Source organism: Pelecanus crispus, chromosome 8 (assembly GCF_030463565.1).
Source record: "Pelecanus crispus isolate bPelCri1 chromosome 8, bPelCri1.pri, whole genome shotgun sequence".
Classification (NCBI taxonomy): Eukaryota; Metazoa; Chordata; class Aves; order Pelecaniformes; family Pelecanidae; genus Pelecanus; species Pelecanus crispus.
In genome coordinates, this window is record NC_134650.1 from 27,101,355 (window position 1) to 27,124,120 (window position 22,766).

At 46.4% G+C, this 22,766-nt stretch overlaps 1 protein-coding gene across 1 annotated transcript in view; it reads right to left on the reverse strand.

The window, feature by feature from the left end:
• The window catches only part of CFDP1 (craniofacial development protein 1), a 66,565-nt gene that overhangs the window by 36,180 nt on the left and 7,619 nt on the right, over positions 1 to 22,766 (reverse strand). Inside the window, exon 5 of the mRNA XM_075715581.1 lies at positions 10,585 to 10,689. Coding sequence (XP_075571696.1) covers positions 10,585 to 10,689 — 105 coding nt within the window. The remainder of the gene's footprint in view (positions 1 to 10,584; positions 10,690 to 22,766) is intronic.

Sequence of the window (22,766 nt, forward strand, 5' to 3'; positions counted from 1 at the left end):
AGCTTGCCTTGCTAGGCTTCTGGTTCAGGGTTGTGCCCCGTAGTAGTTACGCCCAGCAGAGAGTTGGATATGTTAACTGGCAATCAACACCACAGTACAACACAGGAGGTGTGGAAAGGGAAGGATAAGCACAGCAAATGGGAGAAGAGACAACTGCTTTGCGAATCTTAGATGAAGAATGACTGGGGAGTTTCCAGAACTGTCCCAGGCTCCCTTGGTTTGTAAGCTTGATACAGAAAATGAAGACTTCATGACTCCAGTGGCTGATATCCAGCCACTCCTCTTGCCAGCCTGTCATACATCAAGCAAAGCAGAAGCTCTGGCACAAAGACTAGCACGTGTAGGGAACGTGCCAATTTCTACCTGGGTTTTAAGCCCCAGGACACCAAACTCAAAAGTTTTCCACAGCCTGTAGCAGAGCCTGCATGGATTTATATTCTCAGTCTTGTCAATACGATCTCATTGCCTCCAAAAGGAGGAACATGGCTAGAAATCCCATGGCCAAAGACAACACTCATTTATTTGTTTACAGGTGTCTGTGGTGCCAATGCTGTCCCTTCCAAGCTACCCCAGACCTGACACCGAGTCCCATACTTGTTAAAGATGACTCCAGCAGCTAAGGACAACACAGCATGGATACCTACCAACCTGGCATAACATGAGCATGGCAGGTTATGGAGCAGGAAGGTATCAAAGCTAACCAACAGGTCCTCGTGCCACGCAGGCAGGAAAGCACTCCTTGTAACAGCAGTGCTACCTATGTCCCATGCAGCTCACCTAGTGCTAAAGGAAGGAGGCAGAAGGCAATTTTTTTTCTCCAGGAGACATTTGTTTCTAACAAAGGAAGCTGAAGACAGTCAGCTCTGTAGTGTCCCTCAACAGCTATGACCAACAACCTCTTATTAATATTCACCAATGCTTTTAGCCTCAAAGGCTTTGTAGAAAAGTTAGTATGAAAAACCCTACCTCTTTGTCTGAGCACAGATATTTGACTCCCATAAAAGGTTCAAACCCTGCCCTCCAATCTCAGCACTGACCAGGGGAAAGCCACTAAGCATCTTGACTGTCCTGTAGGACTAGTAAAGCTGATGATATACTACTCCTTCAAAAGGTTTCTTAAGAGTCCTTGTTAAATGCAATGGCCATGAAACCATAAAGCGAGGAAGGAGACACCTATCTTGTACAGTCTTCAGAGTCAACCCAAAGCACACAACCTGTTTTGTACTGATCTGTTTGCAGAGGCCATGTAATTCTCTAAAAGTGGTTTTGTTTGCAAAACAAATGCTACACACTCTTCTTTGACTTGGGAAAGTAGAAAAAAATCTCCCCAACGCAAACAGCGCTGGCAAGGCTCACAAGTGCACGCGTGTGAGTGGGAAAGGAAACAGAGAGCCCTTCCAGCTTTCCAAAGGGTTACTGCAAACAGCAGGGAGGGAAAAGGGATTTTACACGTTAGGAAAAAGACCGTGATGGTGCTTGTCCTTAAAGTGAACGCTGCACAACAAAAGGCCCTGGGCTGCATTATCTGTTTAGCACTTCTCTAATGCAAAAAGGGTGTATATCGGCAGGAACCATTCCTGGCTGCAGGACAGGTCGGCGTGCTGGGTGCTGAACAACCTTCGCATTTTTCTGGCCTTTGCTGTGTATCATCCAAAGCCTACGGCAAAGCCAAGGACATCCCCACATACCAGTCTCCAGAGAGTTAGAGATATCGTATATACCAGCTGCTTCCTCAGCCGTCCTGCAATGAGAAATCTGCAGGTCACAGATGAAGAGGCAGGCATGCTGCATACCAGCCATCGTGTAAGGGAACAGCACAGCCATGCTGGAAAATGTCTCTTTCAGTGCTCTCCCAAGAAAGTTTAATAATCTCATCTTTCACGTGCTTATGCCTCTGCTGTTTTTTTGCAGAGCTTCCCTGTGTGAGCTGTACTGGCAGGGACGCAGCTCCTGACAAGTCAGGAAGGTTAGCCTGCCTCTAGCAGCAGGGAAGGGGGGTGGGGAGGAGATGAAGCCTTCGGCTGAATTCCCACCGGCTTCGCATTATGAAAGCCATGAACTGCAATCAGCCAGCTTTTGTGAGTTTGCTTTAACCCCCTCCTTGCTGCCAAACAAGCATCTCAGCCGACCTCCTAACAGCATACATATACTGGTGACGCATAGCATACGCATACTCAACCACAAGGCAAAACAGGCAAGCACGTAAAGAACAGCCATTTGCTTTCTTTCGGTGAGTATTTTCCAAAAGGTGCAAGTTTCCTCTGCACTTGCAGTCATGGGTGCTGCAACCCAGCCTGCTGCTCTGAAGCCTGCAGCTTAAAGGAAAAAAAATAGTGCTACAATCCAACCCTGCACATGCCCAGGGCTTGTTACTTCAAGAAATCCCATCATTGTTCTCAAGCCAGGCAGTCGGGTGATGAACAGGCGTCTGTATTGTCCACTGGCTGCCTGGAGGCTTATAGCAACAGAGCTGAAGTACAAGTTCCTGAAAGAGTATGAAAAGCTACTGCATGAGGTCAGATCAAACTCTTATATCCATGATTATTTGCTAATAATCAATAGTAGATGCTATGAGAACTATGAGATGCTATAAGAGAGGGCACAAAATGCATCTTCCCCTGGGATTCCCAGAAAAACGAGCGGTCTCCAACAGAAACTTCAATAAATCACTTCCCTCCACTCCCTGCCTCAGCAGGTACAACAGCATCTCACACACATCCTCACACACCCGGAGGGGCATCTGTGCGGCTGCTGCCAACGCGACACCAGTTATCTGCCTCTGCAGAGGGTCCCTTGGTACAGCAAGCGCCCCAAAGACCATGCTCGCTCTGAAGAATGCAACAGCAAGGGCTCCAGGGCAAAGCTGACTGAGCTGTAACCCAATGCATCAGGAAGGCTTTGAACCTCCTCAGATAGGGAAATAAAGTACTCCATGGCTTGGCAGACCCAATTAGAGCACTCTGGAGAGCTTGAGGCAGTCTGGAGCTTGTTTAAGGTGCCCTTTCAGCTCAGCCTGTGCAGCAGTTCACTCAAGGCTCAGGGTTTTGGGCAGGAGTAAGGGGAGTGCAAGAACTGGGGGGCTCTCTGCCACTTCCACATGAGGACAGCAATAGCCAAAGTGAACCCCAACCATGCTAACCATCCTAACGGCCAGCAACTGGCAGAGGAAATCCCCATGGCTGGGACAGACACTTGCTCAGTCTCTCTTAAGCTTTTTCTGGAAATGAAAGAAAGAGCAGTTGCAGAGACTGCTGCCAACTGAAGAGGTTGGTGCTCTGAAGAATGACCATGTGCCCTTTAAGAGCTAAGAGCTCAGAGTCACACCAGCATCTCCTTTAAGACAGTAAGAGACAAAGCCAGCATTTTAGTTGGTAACTAACCCTAACTGCTTGACTTCACATCTTGGTATCAAGCCAGCCAGCCTGGGCATGCCCATTTTCTAAGCCTAGTCCTGCACAAGGCTGACAACCTAGCGTGCAGATCAAAGTTTTGGCTAATGCATGTGCTGGAAAATATTGGTGTGCTGATTTTCCATGAATGAGGCCACCAATATGTTATTTTCCATGAATGAAGCCACTAGTATGTGAAAAGCCTGGGGCTTTTCTGCCACTCCAGCCTTACTTAGCTGGTTCATATTTTATAAAGAATGATTCAGCTGAACTTGTTCCTTGACGTGAAAAAAAGGGAGGAACACGAGTGTGGGAAAGCAAGAGCATGTAACACAAACATCTGGTATGGGGGAGACACTCAAGGGACATGGTGCAGCTCAGTTAATATGCACTATAAAAGCAAAATAAGGCAGGAGTGGAAAGAATCTTCTTGGTAGACACACCCCCAAGCCATGGCACAGCTGGGAACAGGAGCTCTTAGCATCCACCTCCAATCCCAGGCTTTAACCATAAAGCAAGGCTGCCCCTCTCACCTCTCACTCTAACCAGACCAAGTCTAACATGGGAAGATACAGGGATTCCCTCTGCAACCTTGCAAGGGGTCTGGAATAAAAATACAGCTGGCTTCATTCCCCATTAGCAGTTAATTTCCTCAATCATGTTCACAGAGGGAGCAAGAGAAATGCTCATGACCTAAGAGATGAAAGCAAATGAAAATAAGCCTCATAAAACCTGTACTGCCCTAAGGGAAAACTGCCCCACAACTTTCATTGGGGAATTATCAAAGGCCCCAGACTGGTGGGGGGTTGTTTGTATTTTATAAGACAGATGCTTTAGAGAGTGTAAGTCCTCAAATAGCTGAGATTCCATTCTGTTGAACCTCCAATGAGACTAGAAAAAGAAACAGCTGATCCCAGTTAGTCCAGCTTGAGGATCCAGCTTAGCCACATCCAGACAGAGGGGTGAAGCAAGGCACAGAGCCATACAAGCACTGCTAAACTTCTTTCCAATAAGATGCCATTGCCCCAAGCAAAAGCAACCACACACTCACTAGCATGGCCACAGAAAAGCACAGAATGAAGCTAAAAAATCTCATTCATTTCTATTGCAAAATAGAGGCTGGGGTAAAAGGCATTGACTCATTTAGCCTGAGAACAAGAAAGGATTGCTCCTGAGAGACTAGTTTAAAAGAAGGATGTTTAGTGCATGTTTTGCTTTGAGTCTGGGAGAGTGGGCATGAAACTTCCCACACTCAGAGCTCCATTTCTTATCGGAAAAGGCTTAACATGAGCTCAAGAGCAAGAACTGTTTGGAGAAGGGGCAAAGACCCAAAATGGCAGAGCTCTCCCACCTACAGTTAAGCCTCAGAGGTGCCTGCAGCCCTGGATAAGCCTGTCTGCAGGTAGCAGTCAGCTCCCTAGCACAGGATCCAATGGCCATAGCTCACAGCTTGGACAGCCCAACTTACTTTGCTTCTCAGCTAGGCTGCGAAGCCCAAGCCAGTGCCCTTGCTGCCGTCGAACCTGTGCCAGCCGGAGATCAGCACCCTCACTGCTGTGGGCTCTGCCAGGGGTCTGATTTCATGTGACACTGGAAGCCTCAGTCCACGTTGACCTCAAGAGGGGAGGCAGATGTTCAGAGTATAAGGTTGTTCGGCATGCTTTACAAGTGTGCAGCAATCAGCATCTTATTTACTACAGCTGATGGAAAACCTTCTCTTCAATACTGAACCAGCCATCATTTTTCCTAATGGCAAACCTCCCCTTTCCCGCACATGCAAACACCTTTCCACACTGATCCCCATGGGGTGATTAATTTCAGTCCACCTAGCAAATAAAACCAAGGTACTCCAAAAAATCACCCAGCCTTGTTACCACATTGATTCAAGGAGTGGATATGTGTAAAACTGTAGACAGACACTAACAATGAATAATTAAAACAAAAATAAAAACAACAAAGGATCTAAGACCTGAAGAGAAATTACTCACTTGGAACAGCTACCGCCACATTTAATCTATCACAACCAAAGCGTATGAATAGGAAATAAGTAAAACTAGCTCTAGGGCACATGAATATTGCCCCTGGCTGGTTCATCTTGTTGTGCACAGAAAAATACGTCATGTACTACTCAGACCCAGACATTTGGCTATGGTGCAAGGGGCTACATCTCTCCATCTGGGAGAACAGCACTCTCTGGAGCACAGTAAGAGAAGCGCAGAAGAAAGATGAGGAGCCCTGAAATCACTAGCAAGAACAGAGCTATTAGTTGCTTAAGTGACTACTGAAAACCCCCCCACCTCCAGCTCCCCCAAAGATCTTGATTACTTGCTTTATTTGCATGCTCAGCTCATACAAGCAAAATGTGCAAGAGTTTTATCTAAATAACTGCTTGCAATTGACACTGAGCTGAAATTGGACTGTAAATTCCAGCTTTCTGAAGAAAAAAAACCCCGTGGGATTGCTGTGAAATGAAATTGCTTGCTGGAGACACGCGAGTGCTGCAGCACTTGCTCTAGATCATCTGAGGTTTACAGAAGCTGAGAGCCTGTGCCATTGTCCACTTAAGATCTCAAGTAACCAGTTTTGGTCATGACAGCAAAGGGATCCAGTTAGCTCCAGCCAACTCATGCAGAAAGAGCATCTTCTGCAAGAAAAAGCTTTGGATGCAAAGCAGCTCCTAGGAGTAACTAGGCTTGAGGGAAAGGTTAGTTTAGAAAATACAGTAACAGGTCAGGTTGCTGCAAACAGGCTCCAGGTTCTCCCATCATCCGTATCCTCCCACAAATACTGCCACCATTCCTCCTGCACATCGAAGGTGGGAGAGAAGCCACGGACAGATGTCTTCCTGCTGGAGTCCCTCTACTCCAACATTAGCACGCAGCAGAGTAAATGACTTCTAAAAGCAAAGGCCTGAAGCTTTTCACACCATATAATGGTCAGTCCACATGAACTACTTTACTGTGGACTAGGGGAGGAAAGCATCCACAATGAACAGGCTAGAGTTTACCTTGCTTTCTTTGTTCAGGGCAAGTATGTGTCTGTGGGTCAGACCTTTCTTGCAGTGCTTCTTCCTGCTGGGTCTTGCACTGAGGTCCAAACCCTTGCAGACCAAACTCAGCCCGGGGGTCAGCAAGCACCGCACCTCCTGAACTCCATGGGAGTGGTGCCTGCTTGCTTCAAAGGCAAATTTTACCCCGTGTTTATACCAGCCTACAAGGCATGAAAAGACCTAGGAGTTCACACATCCACCACTGTAATTTCAGGCAGGATCAAACAGAAAAGCAACAGCTGAGCCGAGTGAGCAAGTCCATGTTTAATTACAAATGGGTTTGGTAATAAGCAAAGACAAGAACAAAGCCAGTGAAAAACCTCCCTTTTTCTTCCTGGCTCCTGTTCAGGCCATGTAGAAACATCTGCCTAGAGGAGAATCTCAAATAAGATCCACCGACTGCACTTTTTTCATTTTCAGGACTGCTACAGCAGCACTGTTCCCTATGCAATGCCGCTGTGCTTTGACAAGTGTCAAGGACCGATGGGCAGATCGCAGCCACTGACGTCGAAGGGCTCAGGTCTGTGCACGTATTTCCCAGCCTGTAGCTCAACCTTCCTGTCATATCTTAAGTCACACGTGCACAAGTGCACGCAGAGAGTCATTCTGCAGTAAGCTGCGTGGAGGATTTCATTGGCTTTAACATCCTCTGAATATGAAACGTGGTTGCAAAATAGGATTACTAGCGCAGAGGCTCATGGGTCTCGCCTGGCCGGGGGAGGGGACAGAAAGCAGCTCTCAAAGCACCTGGGATGCCCACAGAGCTGACTGAGCCCTCCATCAGGTCATGCACTTACAGACGGGAGCTACTCTTGCTGCGCCCAAAGGGCCCAGGAGTAGTGGCAAGGACAGGAAACGGGCCCTAAAACACACAGACAGGCAAGAAGGCTTAGTGGGGTGGGTGGAGGGCTTTTTTTGAATGCCAGGAGCCTTCCACTCATTTTTTGTGACAGCAAATTAGAAGGGATCAGTGGATCCCCTCATCACACCTGATAGTCTGACAGCATCAGTGAGAGCCTAACACAATCTAAAAGCACTACGGAAACATTGCTGGAGCAGAGTACCAACTCCAAACCCCTCCAACAAACCGACACCCACTGCTGACAGACTGCTGCCTAGCTGCGTGTCATGGGGGGACACGATGGGAATAACGGGAAGGCTGGGAAACCATCACATCCCTGGGAACCTAGGGCTTCTGACCTTTCTAGCAAAGCCTGCTGAGAGAACTGGATGGGTTGTTTTGTACTACTGGCTTTAATTACAGCCAAGTGTTTAGTTATTCTCCTCCAACCACCCCCATGTCCCTCACAAGCACAAATCTAGCTTTTTATAGCACATCCGGTATGGATGTTAAACACATTCAGGAAATGCACTTTCAGCCCCAAACATCCCTTCCCCTGGACCAGTTAAGCTGCAAGGGTTTGTAACGTGGAGATGTGGAACCGGATGTTTGGTTTTGTGACTGCTGCTTTTCTGGATTACTTCTGTCTGTTTAGAGAAGAGAAATAAAATAAATGCAGGGTAGGCTGGCTGCACCCAGAAATAATGCAAGCTGCTTGCAAGGTGAAGAAAGAAAAGCCAGATGGAGAGGCCACTCTTAGCTGCTCAAATCCCCTGCACACAGGGCAAGGCTCTGTTTCCTTTTTTTTTTTTTTCCCTCTTCCCCCCCCCCCCCCCCCTTTTTTTTTTTTAAATAGCTGACAAAGCTCCTGGGGGCTAAAGATGGCTCACAGCACAGTAGGTGTCCATAGGCACGTCTAGGACCCCGAATCACATGTTTTTCAGTGCCTTCCAGTGATCCTGACCCAGACTGGGGCTCTCCTGTAATGCACAAGGGGAAATGCACCCTCTCCCCCAAAACTTGTATTTTAAGTGGCCAAAGGGCACCAGCAAAGAACCATCAGGCTATGCCAGGCTCCTTTGGTCCCCAAGCGCTCCTTTGGCGTGTCACTGAGGCTTGTGGCTCTTTGTTCCAGAGGAGCAGGGCTTGGACAATAGCTTGGCTCCAAGTCTAAAACCTGACCTTTGTAATTTTCGTAATATAAAGGGACTTGCCTCTGACTTTAAGGAACACTGCAAGCCTGTTGGTAATTTTCTCACCTGAAAATACGCTGGCTGACTTCCCAGCTGGAAGCACCCTCCTAAGCCCAAAGGCAAGTGTGTTCGCTGGCAGTCTCAGGGATCAGTCTCAGACACTATCCCAAGGTAGAAAACTCCCTGGAGCACTGACAGACCAGAGGGCACACACTGGCCAGGCTGCCCCAGACAGTCTCCTGCTAAACTCTCAAGAGCACTGGGCTGTTCCATACATTGATCAAAATACCGCAGCCATAGTATCACTGCACAAAACCAGGATATTCTGCAGCAGGTTGCGAAAGGGAAGGCACATGGGGCCACAACTGCGTCAAGGTTTGCTGCTCTGAAGGAAGGCAAGACATACAAGCCTGGGGTATTTTTCCTCTCCCCTCCCCGCAGCCAGGCCACCTCACATTCTGGGCAAGCAACTGTCAGTAGGACATCACACATCAGCAAGCTGAACGACAACCTAATTAAACTGCTTCCAAAATAATCACACTGAAGGAAAGTTAAAGGAGTCCTTGAACTCGTTATTTCTTATACTAATTTGTATTCCATTTTTTTCCATATTTGATGTGGATTCTTCACTTACATATCTGCAGCATTAACTCAGGCTGGGTTCTCGCTATTTCTCCTGAGCGATCGGAGCTCCAACACGAGCTCCAACACCTTGGTAATGACTAGGCTGTGCAGGCCCACTGGCCATCCACCTCCTCCCTTGGGCCAGTAAGACAGGAAGAAACACAGATCCCAGCAGAGCAGGAAGGTGAGCAGCCCGTGGGGCTTTCCCAAGTGAGCTGCCAAACCTGCCTGCACTCAGAGCAGCAGGGCATTTGCTGGAGGAACTGGAAAGCAGGTTTGAAGGCATGGGACCACCAGCAGTGTACATGACAAAGATCTGCCCTAGCTTCAGCTGCCACCTGACCCACCTCTGTGGTCACCCAGGTTGAAGACAGAATGCCAGTCCAACTCAAGGCAAGTTTTTTCAGCACAAAACCCCGTAACACAACACTTAGGTTACAACTAATGAGCTCTGCAGGGATGAACCCTTGTGTGGTGTGAACAACAGCAACAAGACTATGCTCATCTATGCATTCATTCATCCCAGGGAACAGCAGCTGTCAAGAGTCACACACACATATATACTATGCTTTCACTACCCTGATCCAACTACAAGCTATGCAACACTTAGCTGGAAAAATCAGTGACAATCCAGCTGCAGCAACTGAATAACAGCCTATCTTAGGGAAAGGCAGCCTTAACTCACACTGGAGAATTGCTCTTCATAGGATGGGAGGGACAATGTATTTATTTGATGGGTCTTGTTTCTATATGACCAAATCATACTCAGCTTATGTCTTTCAAATATAAATGCAAATGACTGACTTAAATAAAAATCATTGTTGGAACACATAAGCATCTCCTCTATTCCTGAGAAGTGGGTGATCTCCCAAACTCATCAAGAACCACACAGTGGCATGTCAGATGCACAGGGGACCTGACCTCTTTGTATCTTTGACAAGCATTATGATAATCACAGAATTAGGTGCTAGAGCTTGAACAGAAAGCAACAAATCCACATGGAAATATTAGAGAACATCAAAGAGGCAGAAGCATCTCTCATTCAAAATGCTCCCCCAAAGTTTATAAGAAGTCACAGCCCAGCATGTCATGGCTTTTTATGGTCCAGAGAAGCACCTTTCAAAGGATCTGCAGGCAATCTCAGGCATGTTCCTTGGCTAACTGTAGTTTCATCAGGCTGCTCAAGACATTCAAAACAACATTTCCTTACTAGGATGAATGATTTATGAGGATGGAGAAATTCGAGCCGGAACCTACAGAGTGAGTCGCTGGGGCTCATGGGTTGCTTCCCCCACTTCCCTCCCCCCCTAAATCATCACACCTTCCAGGTCTAGTCTTGCTCGCACTGAAATCCTACAGAAAACAAATTTAAAATAAAATTAAAATTAAAACCCATTAAGCTTAAATACCACAGAGCTTGTATTATCAGCTCAAGTGCCATCTTTCTCACTAAGGGTCCATACCTGGGCAGAGAAACCACATACTTACCCAGAGACTGTTGGGAAGGAAGCTGGAGCTGCTGACTGCCATTTCTCTTGCTGCTTCAGAAAAGATTTAGCTTCTTTTGAGCTCGAGTCCACTTCTTTAGTCACTCTGTTGGAGGAAAAAAGGTGAACCAGAGGGTAAGGAAGAGCCCTACTCACAACAGCAAAACCAAAGATCCAGCAAGGAAACACAGAAAACAGGTACAGGAGTCCTCACACCACCTACACAGAGATCACCTCCATCAGCTGCAAGCTGAAGAACATGCGTCTTGTTAAGATTTCATTCCAGTGACAAACTCTCTATATTCATGGCAGAAAAAAGGAAAAGAGTAGCTAATTAGAGCTGGGGGAGGAGGGGATTTTTTTTCTTCACACGAACAGGAATGCTTATTCATTCAAACAGGCCTGTCTCACTAGCAGCTACTGAACACTCTGCTCAGGTCACTGGGGGCAATTCCAGGCTCTTAATAGGGCTCTTGATTTCCTCATTTGTTGGTCAGTGAGGCAGCTCTTCTGCCACAGCTGTTCCGCCACCCACGTCTCGCGGCACATGGGCTTGGCAACATCTGCAACCCAAACCAGAGCACAGAAACTGGCTCCGGGGATGGGGAACGGGAGAGAAAGCTCTGACAAGGCAGAACACAGAAATTTGCTCTCGTTTTCTAGTTAATTTTTGTTTGAGGCCCTGAGGGCGCAAAATATTGAACTTCAAAAAAATTGTAAATCAATACAGCATCTACAGCAGGGAATGAATTACAAACATAAGAGAGAATCTCTAGAAAACCACTCCATAATTAATTGTTAGAAAACCCCAGCTACTTTAGCCTCCTCATTTACAATGACCTGCCTCCAGCAACATGCTTTTCACACTCTCGGTAGCTCTTAATGAGGTTGCCCCGGTTTGCCAAGCTAACAGTTTTGCTCCCTGGGGCCCTGCAGCTCTGTGGGCACAGAGGCAGCCTGACCCACGGCTCGGCCAGCCCAGAAGGCATGGTGCTCCATCCCACACTCCCACAGCCTAGGCCTCTGGCTGCATATGCTGCCAGCATGGGCAGGCAGGCTCATCCCCAGTCCAGAGCATGTGCCAATGAGAGGCTGAAAGCCTCGTTGGTCAGAGGATCTGCCCTGGCTACAAGTCAGACTAATCACGGCTTGCCTCCCACCCACCAACTTGACCCTGCAACTTCCATGTAGAAACTGGCTGATGGACATGGAAAAACACGAGGACCTGCAAACCCAGCTGGGTTACTGCTGGGTTGGTGGCAAGGAAAGCACTGTGGCGTTATTTGTTAAGCCTGGAGGCATCAATGTCCTGCAATCCCACTTGCACACAACCAGTGCACATGCATCCCTGTCCTGACAGTGAATCAGCATCTGAAGAAGCTGTTAGGGAAGGGAAACTGTTCTTACTCCTTCTCCCCAGACAGCAAATACAGTGGAAAAGGTATGTTCAGAAATAAGAATAAATTCTTGCGCTAAACACCTCCTGCTCAGCCTTGTTCTGCCAGTGCAGGAGATTAACCCCGTTTCCCCCCCCTGCATTGTCACATGCTTTTCAAACCGGCGGCAATCATGTGAATAGATACAAATCCCACATTATGAATATTTAGAAGTCTTTGCTGATCAGATTGGAAAGGGGTGGGGTGGGGAAAAGGAAAAAGCAGTTCAGGAAGGAACAAAAGCCTTGCTACAGCATCATCACAGTTTAAGACATCCCAAACACACAATCCAGTCACAGCCCTCAGCAGCAGCGGTCATGTCATGCAGCAGTTGTATGCCAAAGGTTACTCTACATCCATGAATTTCCTTCGACAGAATAAACTCAGTGTCTTCATACAGCAATTAGCCAGAACTCGCCACAGAGCCCCCCCAGCCACAAGCACCAGGTTCAGATTAATACAATCACACAGCCTACTTATTTTTAAATGCAGCGTCCAAAGAGCCGACTCTGTCCCCTTCCCAGCTGGGAAGAAGCACCGTTTCTCATGCACTCTGGGTGCTGGGGCGCACGGTCCCCCTCCTCCTGTCACCCCCCTGCACTCTTGTGCCATCAGGGTCCACCCCTGGTGCGCAGGAAGCGCACAAGCCACTGTGAGAGACATCAGGCAGACCCCAAGCACGCAGGAATTTCAGAGGCGTAGCACTGTAACCACATGTCCTGGAAAAAAAAAGCCTCCGTGCTGGCCTTGACACAGCCACAGGACCTGCTCTTGGGCTAGATCCCAACTGTTAAACCCTGCACATTTCTGGGACTTGTGTAGGACCAAGAGGAGGCAGGAGTTGGGAAAGGAAGCAGAGGTCATGAAAGCACACCTTGCCATTAACTCTGCTTGTTGTGCTAAGAGATGACAGCTCAGTTCAGCTCTCAAACCTACAGGAATCCAGCAATTAAACAGGTTACAGGATCTGGACACACATGATGGGGAGCAGGCCTTCAAAGCCTGTAGCAGAGCTAGGATCTCAAGGTAGGGCCCCTTGGTCTTAACCTCCTGAGTACTTTCAGTCTTCTCCGACCCAGAGACAAAACTGACTGATGTCAATCTCACCAGTTGAGGTAAAGGAAAGCACAAAGCTAATATGCACATGAAAAATGGCTCCAGGGATTTGCCAACCCATCTGACAAAATGATGATGCTCATTATCATGCTGTTGGTTGGACTGGCACTACAAGTCACAGCTCTTGGAGCAGGAAGATGGTCAATCCCACAAAGGGTGAGAAAGGAGAAACCTCTACCTGCTGAGTCCCCTCAACATGATGCACAGGGAAGGTCTGGCACAGCCCTTCAATGACAGTCAGTTCAGCAGCAAAGAAATCACTTTGCTATCCAGGGGCACGAGACAGGTTGCTACCAAGGGATTACTTAGGCTTTGATACTTGCTTCCTCCGCCACCTCAGGGTACCAGCAGCAGTGGCTGGGCACAGAATATAATACTTTGTTCAATTTTTTTTTGCCCCCTTTGGCCTGCCAGCAGCTGCTCTAGAGTGTATTTTTGAAGTTGTCTGCTGTAGCAACAGAGCCGCAAAGCTGCAGGCAACCTGTTCCACCAGGACCGCCCAGTTGGGGACAGAGGAATGCGTCAGAAACATAATTAAAAGTGACCTTTCAAGGTGATTCCATCACAAGACCCACTGATTGCTTCAAACTGAAACAAAAGCAGCTCTGAGGCAGGCTGCTGCTGGGTTGATGCCAGCAGCAACTCCTGCACCACTCCAACAGGAATGACAAAAGAAAGAATATTAAAGGTCTTTACAAGGTATTAATTCAGGTTATGCACGTTTCAACCTTTCCCAGTTCCCAGGCCAGGAAGGAAAAAAAATCCTCTGGTCTGCATTATTATGGGAGACAATAACTCTCCATGTTGAAATGAAAACACTTCTTGTTCTTCATGGGGAGAAATGGGAGCCATTAATCCAGCTGGAAGAAATCACAGTCATTACTAAGGAAAATTACAAGACCTTTCACTTTTAAATACTTGATAAATAACTATTTGCCTGACTGTTTACTGGGATGCTATTCACACATTGTAATCCAGGAATAAACATGAAAATAAGTATATTGTCAGCAATAAAACAAGTAGCTAGTGTCTCGCCTACTCGCAGACCCTGTAATTCACATACAAAACCACTCACTCTCATCACTTCCCTGTAAAGATTTCATTACACTGCTATGCTATTAAGTTGCATAATAAGACTTCCAAAACACAGAAAAGTTACTAATTTTTTGGACCGTGCTGGAGTCTGGTAGCACAGATGATGCTACTGTACAAGGTGCTGTGCAACTGTAAAAGAGAAAAGTCTTCCATATTTCAAAGTTATTAACAGAAAAGGTGCTAGAAACAAGAACTGCCTCTAATACTTACAAGTGTCCTCCTTAGGACCCTTCATCTCTGAACCAAGCTCAAAGTGGTACCCAAGTGTTTACGCATACCCATACCTACCCAGCCTGCTGTTTTGATGTCCAGCTGCGAGTATGTTACTTCCAACTTCCATCCCACAAGAAGAACTTGTCGCCCTTCCCTTTACATTTACCAGCTGAACTGCTGCAACCTACGTACATGGAAGAGGCCCCAGTTATGTACACTGGGCACCAAACCACATTAAGACAACCCACAAGCTGTCATGGGCTGTCCCAGTTGTTCCACAGAGCATGCACTTACAGTACTGAACTGTAGCATCCTAATTTAAGAACAAGTGTTCGATCCGCTCCCAGCAGTCCCCTTAGCCACATAAGCAGCTAAAAGGAAGGAAGAATACAGGTTAAAATGCGCACTGCATTCACACAGCTCCAGCTAATCTGCAAAAGGGGCTTAAAACCAAATTTTCGTGCTTCTGTTCAGTGGCAGAGTAAGTCAAACACACCAGCTTTTCTTCCTGCATTCTGGTCTTTATACCAGGTGCAGAGTTACTAGGTGGGAAGAGGAGGGTCCCAATCCACGACATCATCCCAATCCTGCTACCATGGCAGAGCACAACATCCACACCCCAGAACTCACCCCAGTGTAGTGGTCAGGTGCCTCTGCTGTAGCACAGCTGAATCCAGTCCTGCTTGCAAGAAACAGAACTAGCATGAGGGATGCCAAGGGTATGGTGTATCAGGAAAGTACCCAGCTCAGCAGTGAGTAGCAAGGTGCCCTGCAAGCCCTTACAGAAGCACATCAGCAGAGCCGCATCCTTGCAAGGAGGGGAAAAGGAGGCAGGGTCTCGGAGGCAGGATAAGGGAACCTGGGAAAGCCAAACAGCCGCATCAAGAAGGCTTGCAGGCTTCTGTCCATAGTCTGCAGCGTAACAGTAACCTTATGCATCTCAAGGGCCAAAATCCCTCCAACTAACACCCAAGTGGCTCAATACAACTGCATTCTCCTAATCAAAATGCCTGGTGCACATCAGGCTGAGAAAGCACATGTTGGTATTTGGGTATAAGGGGACTTGGAGCTGAGAAAGATAGTTAAGATCCCTAATCACAGCAGCACAAAGGTACCACCTTCCCTGACTTCCATGCTGAGAAAGGGAGAGCAAGAGTGGAAGCTCTGGAAAACCCCAGCTCTTTACCACTCCTACTCAGGACACACTGTCCTCACTTGGGAAACCTGCCCCAGTTTAGACTTGACACAATTATAAAACTTTCCACACTATCTTAATGTTGTTAGCTCTGGGGAATCACAGACCAAGGTGGGGGGGAAAATGAAGCTAATTATCCTTTTCAATATTCCCCATCTGTGTCTAGCCTCATTAAGTAGTCCTCCAGCCTTCTGGAATGATCACTTGAGGAGCAAGCAATATTAATCTACAGGGGTTTGTAAAAAAACTAATCCCTTCTGAGCCAAGAGGAATATTTTGTCTGAATATTTCTTTAGTGGACTCTTGTGCTTAAGCTGCCATGTTCTGGGCGCCTTCCACAGACAGATGCACTGTACGAGAGGCAGGTGCTCCAGCCTGCAAGATCCTGAAGCCGCAGGAGTGCACATGTTCAGCACCTTCCAGGAGAGGATTAAGTCCTCACACAACTGAACCTCCAAGCCACATCTGCCTGCACACTGGGTATGTATCTATTTTATGCTGCATTACCTTGTGCAAAGCAAACAATGCTAAAATTAATAGGTCCCCATCACTTTTCTAATTTCAAAGTAAAACATCAGTTTTCTCCCTTTCAGAAAAAAACCAACATTCTCCAAACGTTGCTCTTCAAACCAGGTGGGAGAAGCTGTTCCCTGGGAAACTCAGCCTGTTCCCTGAAGCAACACAGACAAGACCAGGCTGGAGTGACCGATAATTTTGTGGGCTGCCTATCTGCACAGAAGCTGCTGGCTGGTTTTTAAAAAGAAAAAAATCTGGTCAGAGCTCTCCTGGAGTCAGGCAAGGGCCAAGCTGCCTGCCTGGTGCTGCTCCTTACAGCAGGTGTGTGCTGCTATCCAAGCAGTTGGCCCAGGCTGCATCTCAAACCAATTCATTTGAAAACAAGCAGAGACGAATGGTATTTTAACATCAATAATGCACAAAAAGTGCTTTTTGACATCCATGTCCTAACCTCGTAAGCCTTGAAGGAAACTACCGATTTTCCATCATCTCCTGTATGACAAAGACCCCGTGACAGATAAAGAAAACATACGGAGAGTGCTGCCATCTGAGATGCTGACCAAGCTGTCAGGCCCCTTTTGGGCTTCTGCTTGCTACTTCCACAAGAGGCTCTCTAAATCCAAAGGGAAGTAGCATTCCAGTTACCGAGCTCCCACTGTAGAGCACATCGAACACGGGTCTCTGGAGTAGCTGACCCACAGCCAGGGCACATGGCTTCAATAGGGAGGTCCTGCTGACTGGACCTTTACTCACCCGAGTTTTAATTATCTCAAGCATCGGGTCTCCGCTTGCTTCTTTGGATAACTATTCCCCTGACCAGCCCAAAATCCCAACATGCAGTTTGCATTTCAGTCTTTGAGGCATCCCATTGTTTTTATTTGTACCTCCCAAAAGGATTAACTTCAAATTATGAAACACATCTGAGTTGATCAATCCAGGTGAACAGATGCAGCTGCTGTATGTGTGAGCATGACAGTCCTCTGACCCTGTTAACCACAACTTGCAAGTATGCCCAAAGCAAGATAGAACCCTGCAACCCCACAACTCCTGCAAAGCACTGCAATATTCGCATTACGGATCTCTTGTCTTGCTGAGGGAAGCAGTATTGTTGGTCTCAAGAGCCAGGGGTTGAAAATTCACTTACAGCTACGAACACGGGACACAAAGGTTACAAAGATCACAACAGGAGCCGACACACACTACAAAGCAGAAGCATTCCTATGGGGAAAAGGCCAGACTAAGCTTGACTCAGTTTGTAATGTGTTAATGAGATAGTAAGGCAGCGAACAGCTTTGCCTTCCCTTCAGGCTAACACAGAAACCCTGCTGCTTCAGAATCTCTTAGGGTTTGGGTTTTTTTTTAAAAAAAAAAGTCCATCTCACAAGCTGCACTTTCCAGCAGGGGAAACCCAGACCCAAGGGCTGCAAAGTAGGCTCTGCCAGCATCTCACCAGACATCAAAAGCCCCTTTCTGAGCCTGGAGCCGTCAGGAATGAGACAGGAGCTTGGAAGCAAATATGGCAAGCAGCAAAATGCTGAGACTAGAACTGAGGCCCCTGCGATGAAAGCATAAATGGAGGGACACAAGATCCCCTTACTAATAGCAAAAGGACCCCTGTGAGACCTGAATAGGTCACTAAGCACCTTCTGTTTCCAGATTTTTAAAAGTCAGGAAATTGTCTGAGAACCAGGTACAGAAACAATGTCTCCTCCCTTACCTACTAAGGAAGGGTGGGATTTTTACTTAAGTATTTCCACACTAACTACACACAACACAGGCAGAAAACACTTGGAAGAACCTGAAAATGGGAAGACCCAGTTGGTCATCCAGTTCCCAAAGCTGATGCAGCACCCAGATACCACAGGTTTGAAAGCCCTAGGAATGCCCAAGTTAATCTGGAGGTCAAGCCATCATTTTGGAGATGTTTTGAGACTCCTCCCACCTTCAGAGATCCCAGCTGAGCCTTTTTCATTGCACTGATTACCAGCAAAAATGCACAAATGAAACCAGCACATGTCAATTATTTTCTTAAAAGCATCAAGCCATATTAGAAGCATAAGATGACTTTCAGGTGGACATCTGCTCAGTCACTTTGGCATTTTCAAAAGCATGTTAACATAAAGGAAGACGACAGGAGTCAGCAAGTCAGTGAATGCCAGATAACTGGAAAAAGCTGGCACTTTGTAACACTTTGCAAGTCACAGTCCCTCTGTGCTTCAGTTTCCCCATCTAAGCAGAAGCCTCATCTGCACATCTACTAATGAAAATCCTGAATAGGACCTGTTCACTAGGCCATTACTCTTCTCAAAGCACATTAAGCAGACCATAACATGATTTACTTTAGAAGCAAGTGCTCTGGCTTAGAGTTCTGGCTAAGTTTGTCACACTTTTTATGAAGCGTAATTTCTGCAACTGCCTTTGAGAAAGGCAAATGCCTAGCAAGTGAACCAGCACACAACATAGCTCCTGCTCACACTTAATGACCTCATCTCTGGCCCACCATCATGCCAATCAGCATTGTACAACATTAGGATTCCCCAAGGAAATTCTGAAGCATCAGGGAATGGATGCACACAGAGGAAAGGTTATCAAGATGTGCCCCCAAGACCCTTTAATTCTTAAGCATCTTTTGAAAGGTAACATATTTTCACTTACTGGCTTCAAAAAAAAGTATCAATAGCTGGTTTTTAAATTGAGAAAAGCCAGTATAAACTGTGGATAACCAAGGCATGTTCTGACCACTAAGAATAATAACAGCGTAAGGACAGGAACAGGCTGCTGCCTACACTCCATTATGCGAAGATCAGCATTTTGGTGCTTGTTTGTAGAAAAGCAACCAGTCACTTTTTAGACTGCCACCTCTAAACAGCAGTCACATCGATATTCCATGTAATTGTAATTCTGGGTGGTTTGACTTGTCTTATGGTCCCAAGGCATCATCCCCAGGCTCCTACTGCTCAGATTAAATTTCTGGAAAAACCTTAAAAGCCAAGGTTTTTGCACTGTGCAAGCCTCACTGAGGAAGAGGAATGTCACTGGAAAGTGGCTAGAATTTCTCTAGAAACCCTTAGCTAAGAAGGACTGAGGATAAAACCCTATAAACATCTAGCATCGCCAGTCATCAACACAAAAGTCCTCAGGTCTTCAGAACAGCTTTTCAAGGGGCCACTGAAATTAATCTGTCTAACTTTCCTAACACTTCCTTGCTACTGTAGCCAAAGCCATTGCAAAAAGCACAGCAAAATACGAGTGATTTCCTCCTCTGCCCCTATTAGTTCAGTTCATTGTCTTCCGTATCGACTCTTGACAACACCTGTCTACCTCATCTGGTGGAAGCTGTTCATCATGTGCTATCCACCTGGAAAAAAGGCAAGGCTTTCCAAATATAAGGCTTCAGGACACAGATTCTGGTAATGCTCACCTGCTTTCTCACTCTCATGTATAAGGAATACAGCAAATGCTTTTGCAAAAAAAAAAAAAAAAAAAAAAAGCATGTCTGGAACATGCCACACACATATCAGCCTTGATCTGACATGCACCACACTACCTACAACATCAGTAAGAGATGCACACCCAAACCACTGTTCCTTCTCCTGATTTTAAAAGCAACTGTCCTTCACTCAGCATCACGCAAAACCTCATGAGCACAAAACAAATGACCAAGATTCACACCCAGCAAGAAGTGTGAGCATGCTGCCAACCCCTTGCTATTATTCATCCACTGAGTTTCCTGAAAAGCATCACAAGGTAAAGAGAGAGTTAATGATATTACATGTTCTCTCAGTGCTAATTAGCCTAACACATCTGACTGAGCCATGCTGAGACCACAGAGCAAGAACACAGATGGACAATTACACATTTTTAAAATTGCTCTTTGTGCCAGCTCTAAATCTTGAGGCTTTTGGGAGTAAATTTTCTGCTCTTTTTCCCTCTTCCCCTTGAAATGCATTAACTCTATCAGCCTCAGCATTCTCCCCACTCCTGCTCAATGCTTGCCAGGAAGAAGCAGAAGCAGCAGCTATTGCTCTGACAGCTACCTTAACTGTCTTCAAAGCAAAGCAATAAAATATGTAGTAGTCTCCCAAACTCCTTGGCTTACACCCGCCTTGTTTCCCAACTTTGTGACATTTGGTCGGCCTCAGTTATCATGTAAGGAGCAGAGAGAACATCACAGCCACTAGGATGGAAATCAAGAGGCCGAACAAGGACTTTGGGAAACTTGGGCTGTTCTCAGAGGTCTGATCTGCTTCTACTGCAGCCTTCCACATGCTCTCTCCTGAAAAGGGTCAGGATCAAGGAGCTCTGGAATAGGACAGCAGATCTGGGATTAGAAACAGTGAGTGGTCTAGGACATAGGTGCAATTCCTCTATTCAACAAGCACACAGATGAGCTAAGATTTTAAAAAAGAAAGAGAGTATTTCAGTAATGAGAAGCAGCATCAAGAAGTCCCCAAGAAGCAGCACTGTACAACTGTAGAGAACTGAATCATAACCTCAGCTCTGCTGCGCACAGGTCAGCACTTCTTGCCGCAAAGGAATAAATCAGTCCTTAATCAGCTTGCACAGCTCTCCTGAGTAGCTCACCAAGGTGAAAAGTCCAGCAGCCCAGCTAACACCACAGACTGCGCTAAGGACTCATCACCCCACTCAACCAGGCCTAAGTTAAAGGGTATGCTGACCTTGAGGACACCAAAAAGAGAAACTCTGGACATGGCCTGTAGCCCTGCTGGCACAATTCCCATTGTCAACAGCATTCTTGTACAAAGGAGGTCCACACTTGGCAGAGAAAGGGCTTTTATTAGCACAGGCAAGCCTCTTGACAAGAACCTGCCCTCAGCCACCTCACTTCACCTTTGCTTCTCCTGCTCAAAAGGTCATGAATTTCACCACCAAAACCCACGGATCCAACTTAAGTTCCAGCTTAAGGTCCGTAAGTTCCAACTTAAGAACAATCTCCTCTGAATCTTTTTCCCCAAATCCTTAAGGTAGGCTGAAAACCTGTGAGGCAGCCACACAGAATGAGTCATGAGGTTTTTTCCAGGTACATCCTAGATGATAACCATCTACAAACAGTAACAGACAAAAATCAGGTTCTCTTTCACCCCACACTTCAACTGTGGCAGATGAAACATCAGCCTCAGCCAGCATAAACCTCAGTCATTACTACAATGATTTAAGTTTATAACTATTTGGTTATTAACCAGATACTTTATGCACCTCTTTAAAGTTTTGTATTTTGCTTTTAAGATGCAACAGCTGCACTGTGAACCATCATCTTCCCTAATCTAGAATACAAGCTGCCTCTCAACTCTGCTGAGCACATGTAGTCAGCACAACTTTTTTCCTCACAGCACACTGGACACAAATAAAAGCAGTCATATTGCAGCAAGCCAGAGGCTATTCTAAGTCACAAATCCAGTCTCCTACAGGAGTCAATGGCAGGGAGCCCTTATCCAGACATGGAGTTCATGTCTTATGTAACAGCCCAGACAAATTTTTTCTGACATGAGTTTGCCCAGTTCCTTCTACAAAACTATATGAACTTTTAAGTATTCATTACACCCAGCAGCAAGTCGCATACTCAGCATGACGCTGCTTATTGTCCAGTATGTTTGGCACTGGCCCTTCCTAGTCTGATTTGGTACATGCAACGCATGAGTGAAGCTTGGATCCCTAGGTATCCTGAGCCATGAGACCCAGGAGCTCCAGTGAATCAGTGGAGGTCATCAACTCCAGCATGCCTCAGTTTTCATATTCCCAAGTGGGGAATAACAACACTTCTTTAAAAAGTGCTTTGAGATGCATGGACAGAAAGTTCTGTAGGAAAGCTAAGGATTTTCCCTCTTTACATCTGTAAAGACTTCAAACACATCAGAGAGCTTTCTGCTCCTTTGTATATACCTCTGGACTAAATACCTTATTAAAACCCACCTAAAAGCTACCTAAAAAAAGCAAACAATATCTGTCGAATTGGGTCATGATCTGTCCCTTGGAGCAAGAAAAAAGACGACTACCAGAAGTCAGGTGATTTTCACAGCTGTGAATTTAGGATGAGAGCTCTCCCAGTGAGAGCACTGTGTAGGGCTTGCAGCCTCACCAAACACAGGCATTCCAGCACTGAGTTTCAAAGCAACAGTAAGCTTTAATCAGGCAAACACTGAAGAATACTTTCAGAAGCAGCCTGAATTAATCAGGAAGCAGGCACTTAAGAAGCAGATAAAGGTTACCAAGCTCAGCCTGAAAGATGAGCTTCAGTCAAACTCAGCAAAATCTCACCCATCTGCTCAGCCTCCAAATATGAAAGTAACCGAAAAGTTCACTGGACAAATGTTTACCCATTACTCAAGGTCCATGGTAAGCCCCCAGCTCCCTGGCTGTAAATGCTTCAGGTTTGGGGCTCTGTGGTCTAGCAATTTCTGACATCGCAGTAAGAACGATGCCTTCAGCATTTATCAGCTACTTGGCAGGAGGAAGACACACAGCGTGCAAGAAAGTACCAGCTGGATCTTCATACTCGCTTATCCCAGCATCTAGACAGCAGAAGGGAGCTCACACTGCAGACATGGAGAGGAGATCTTGAAACCTCTTCCTGAAACTTTTCTACATGGATCC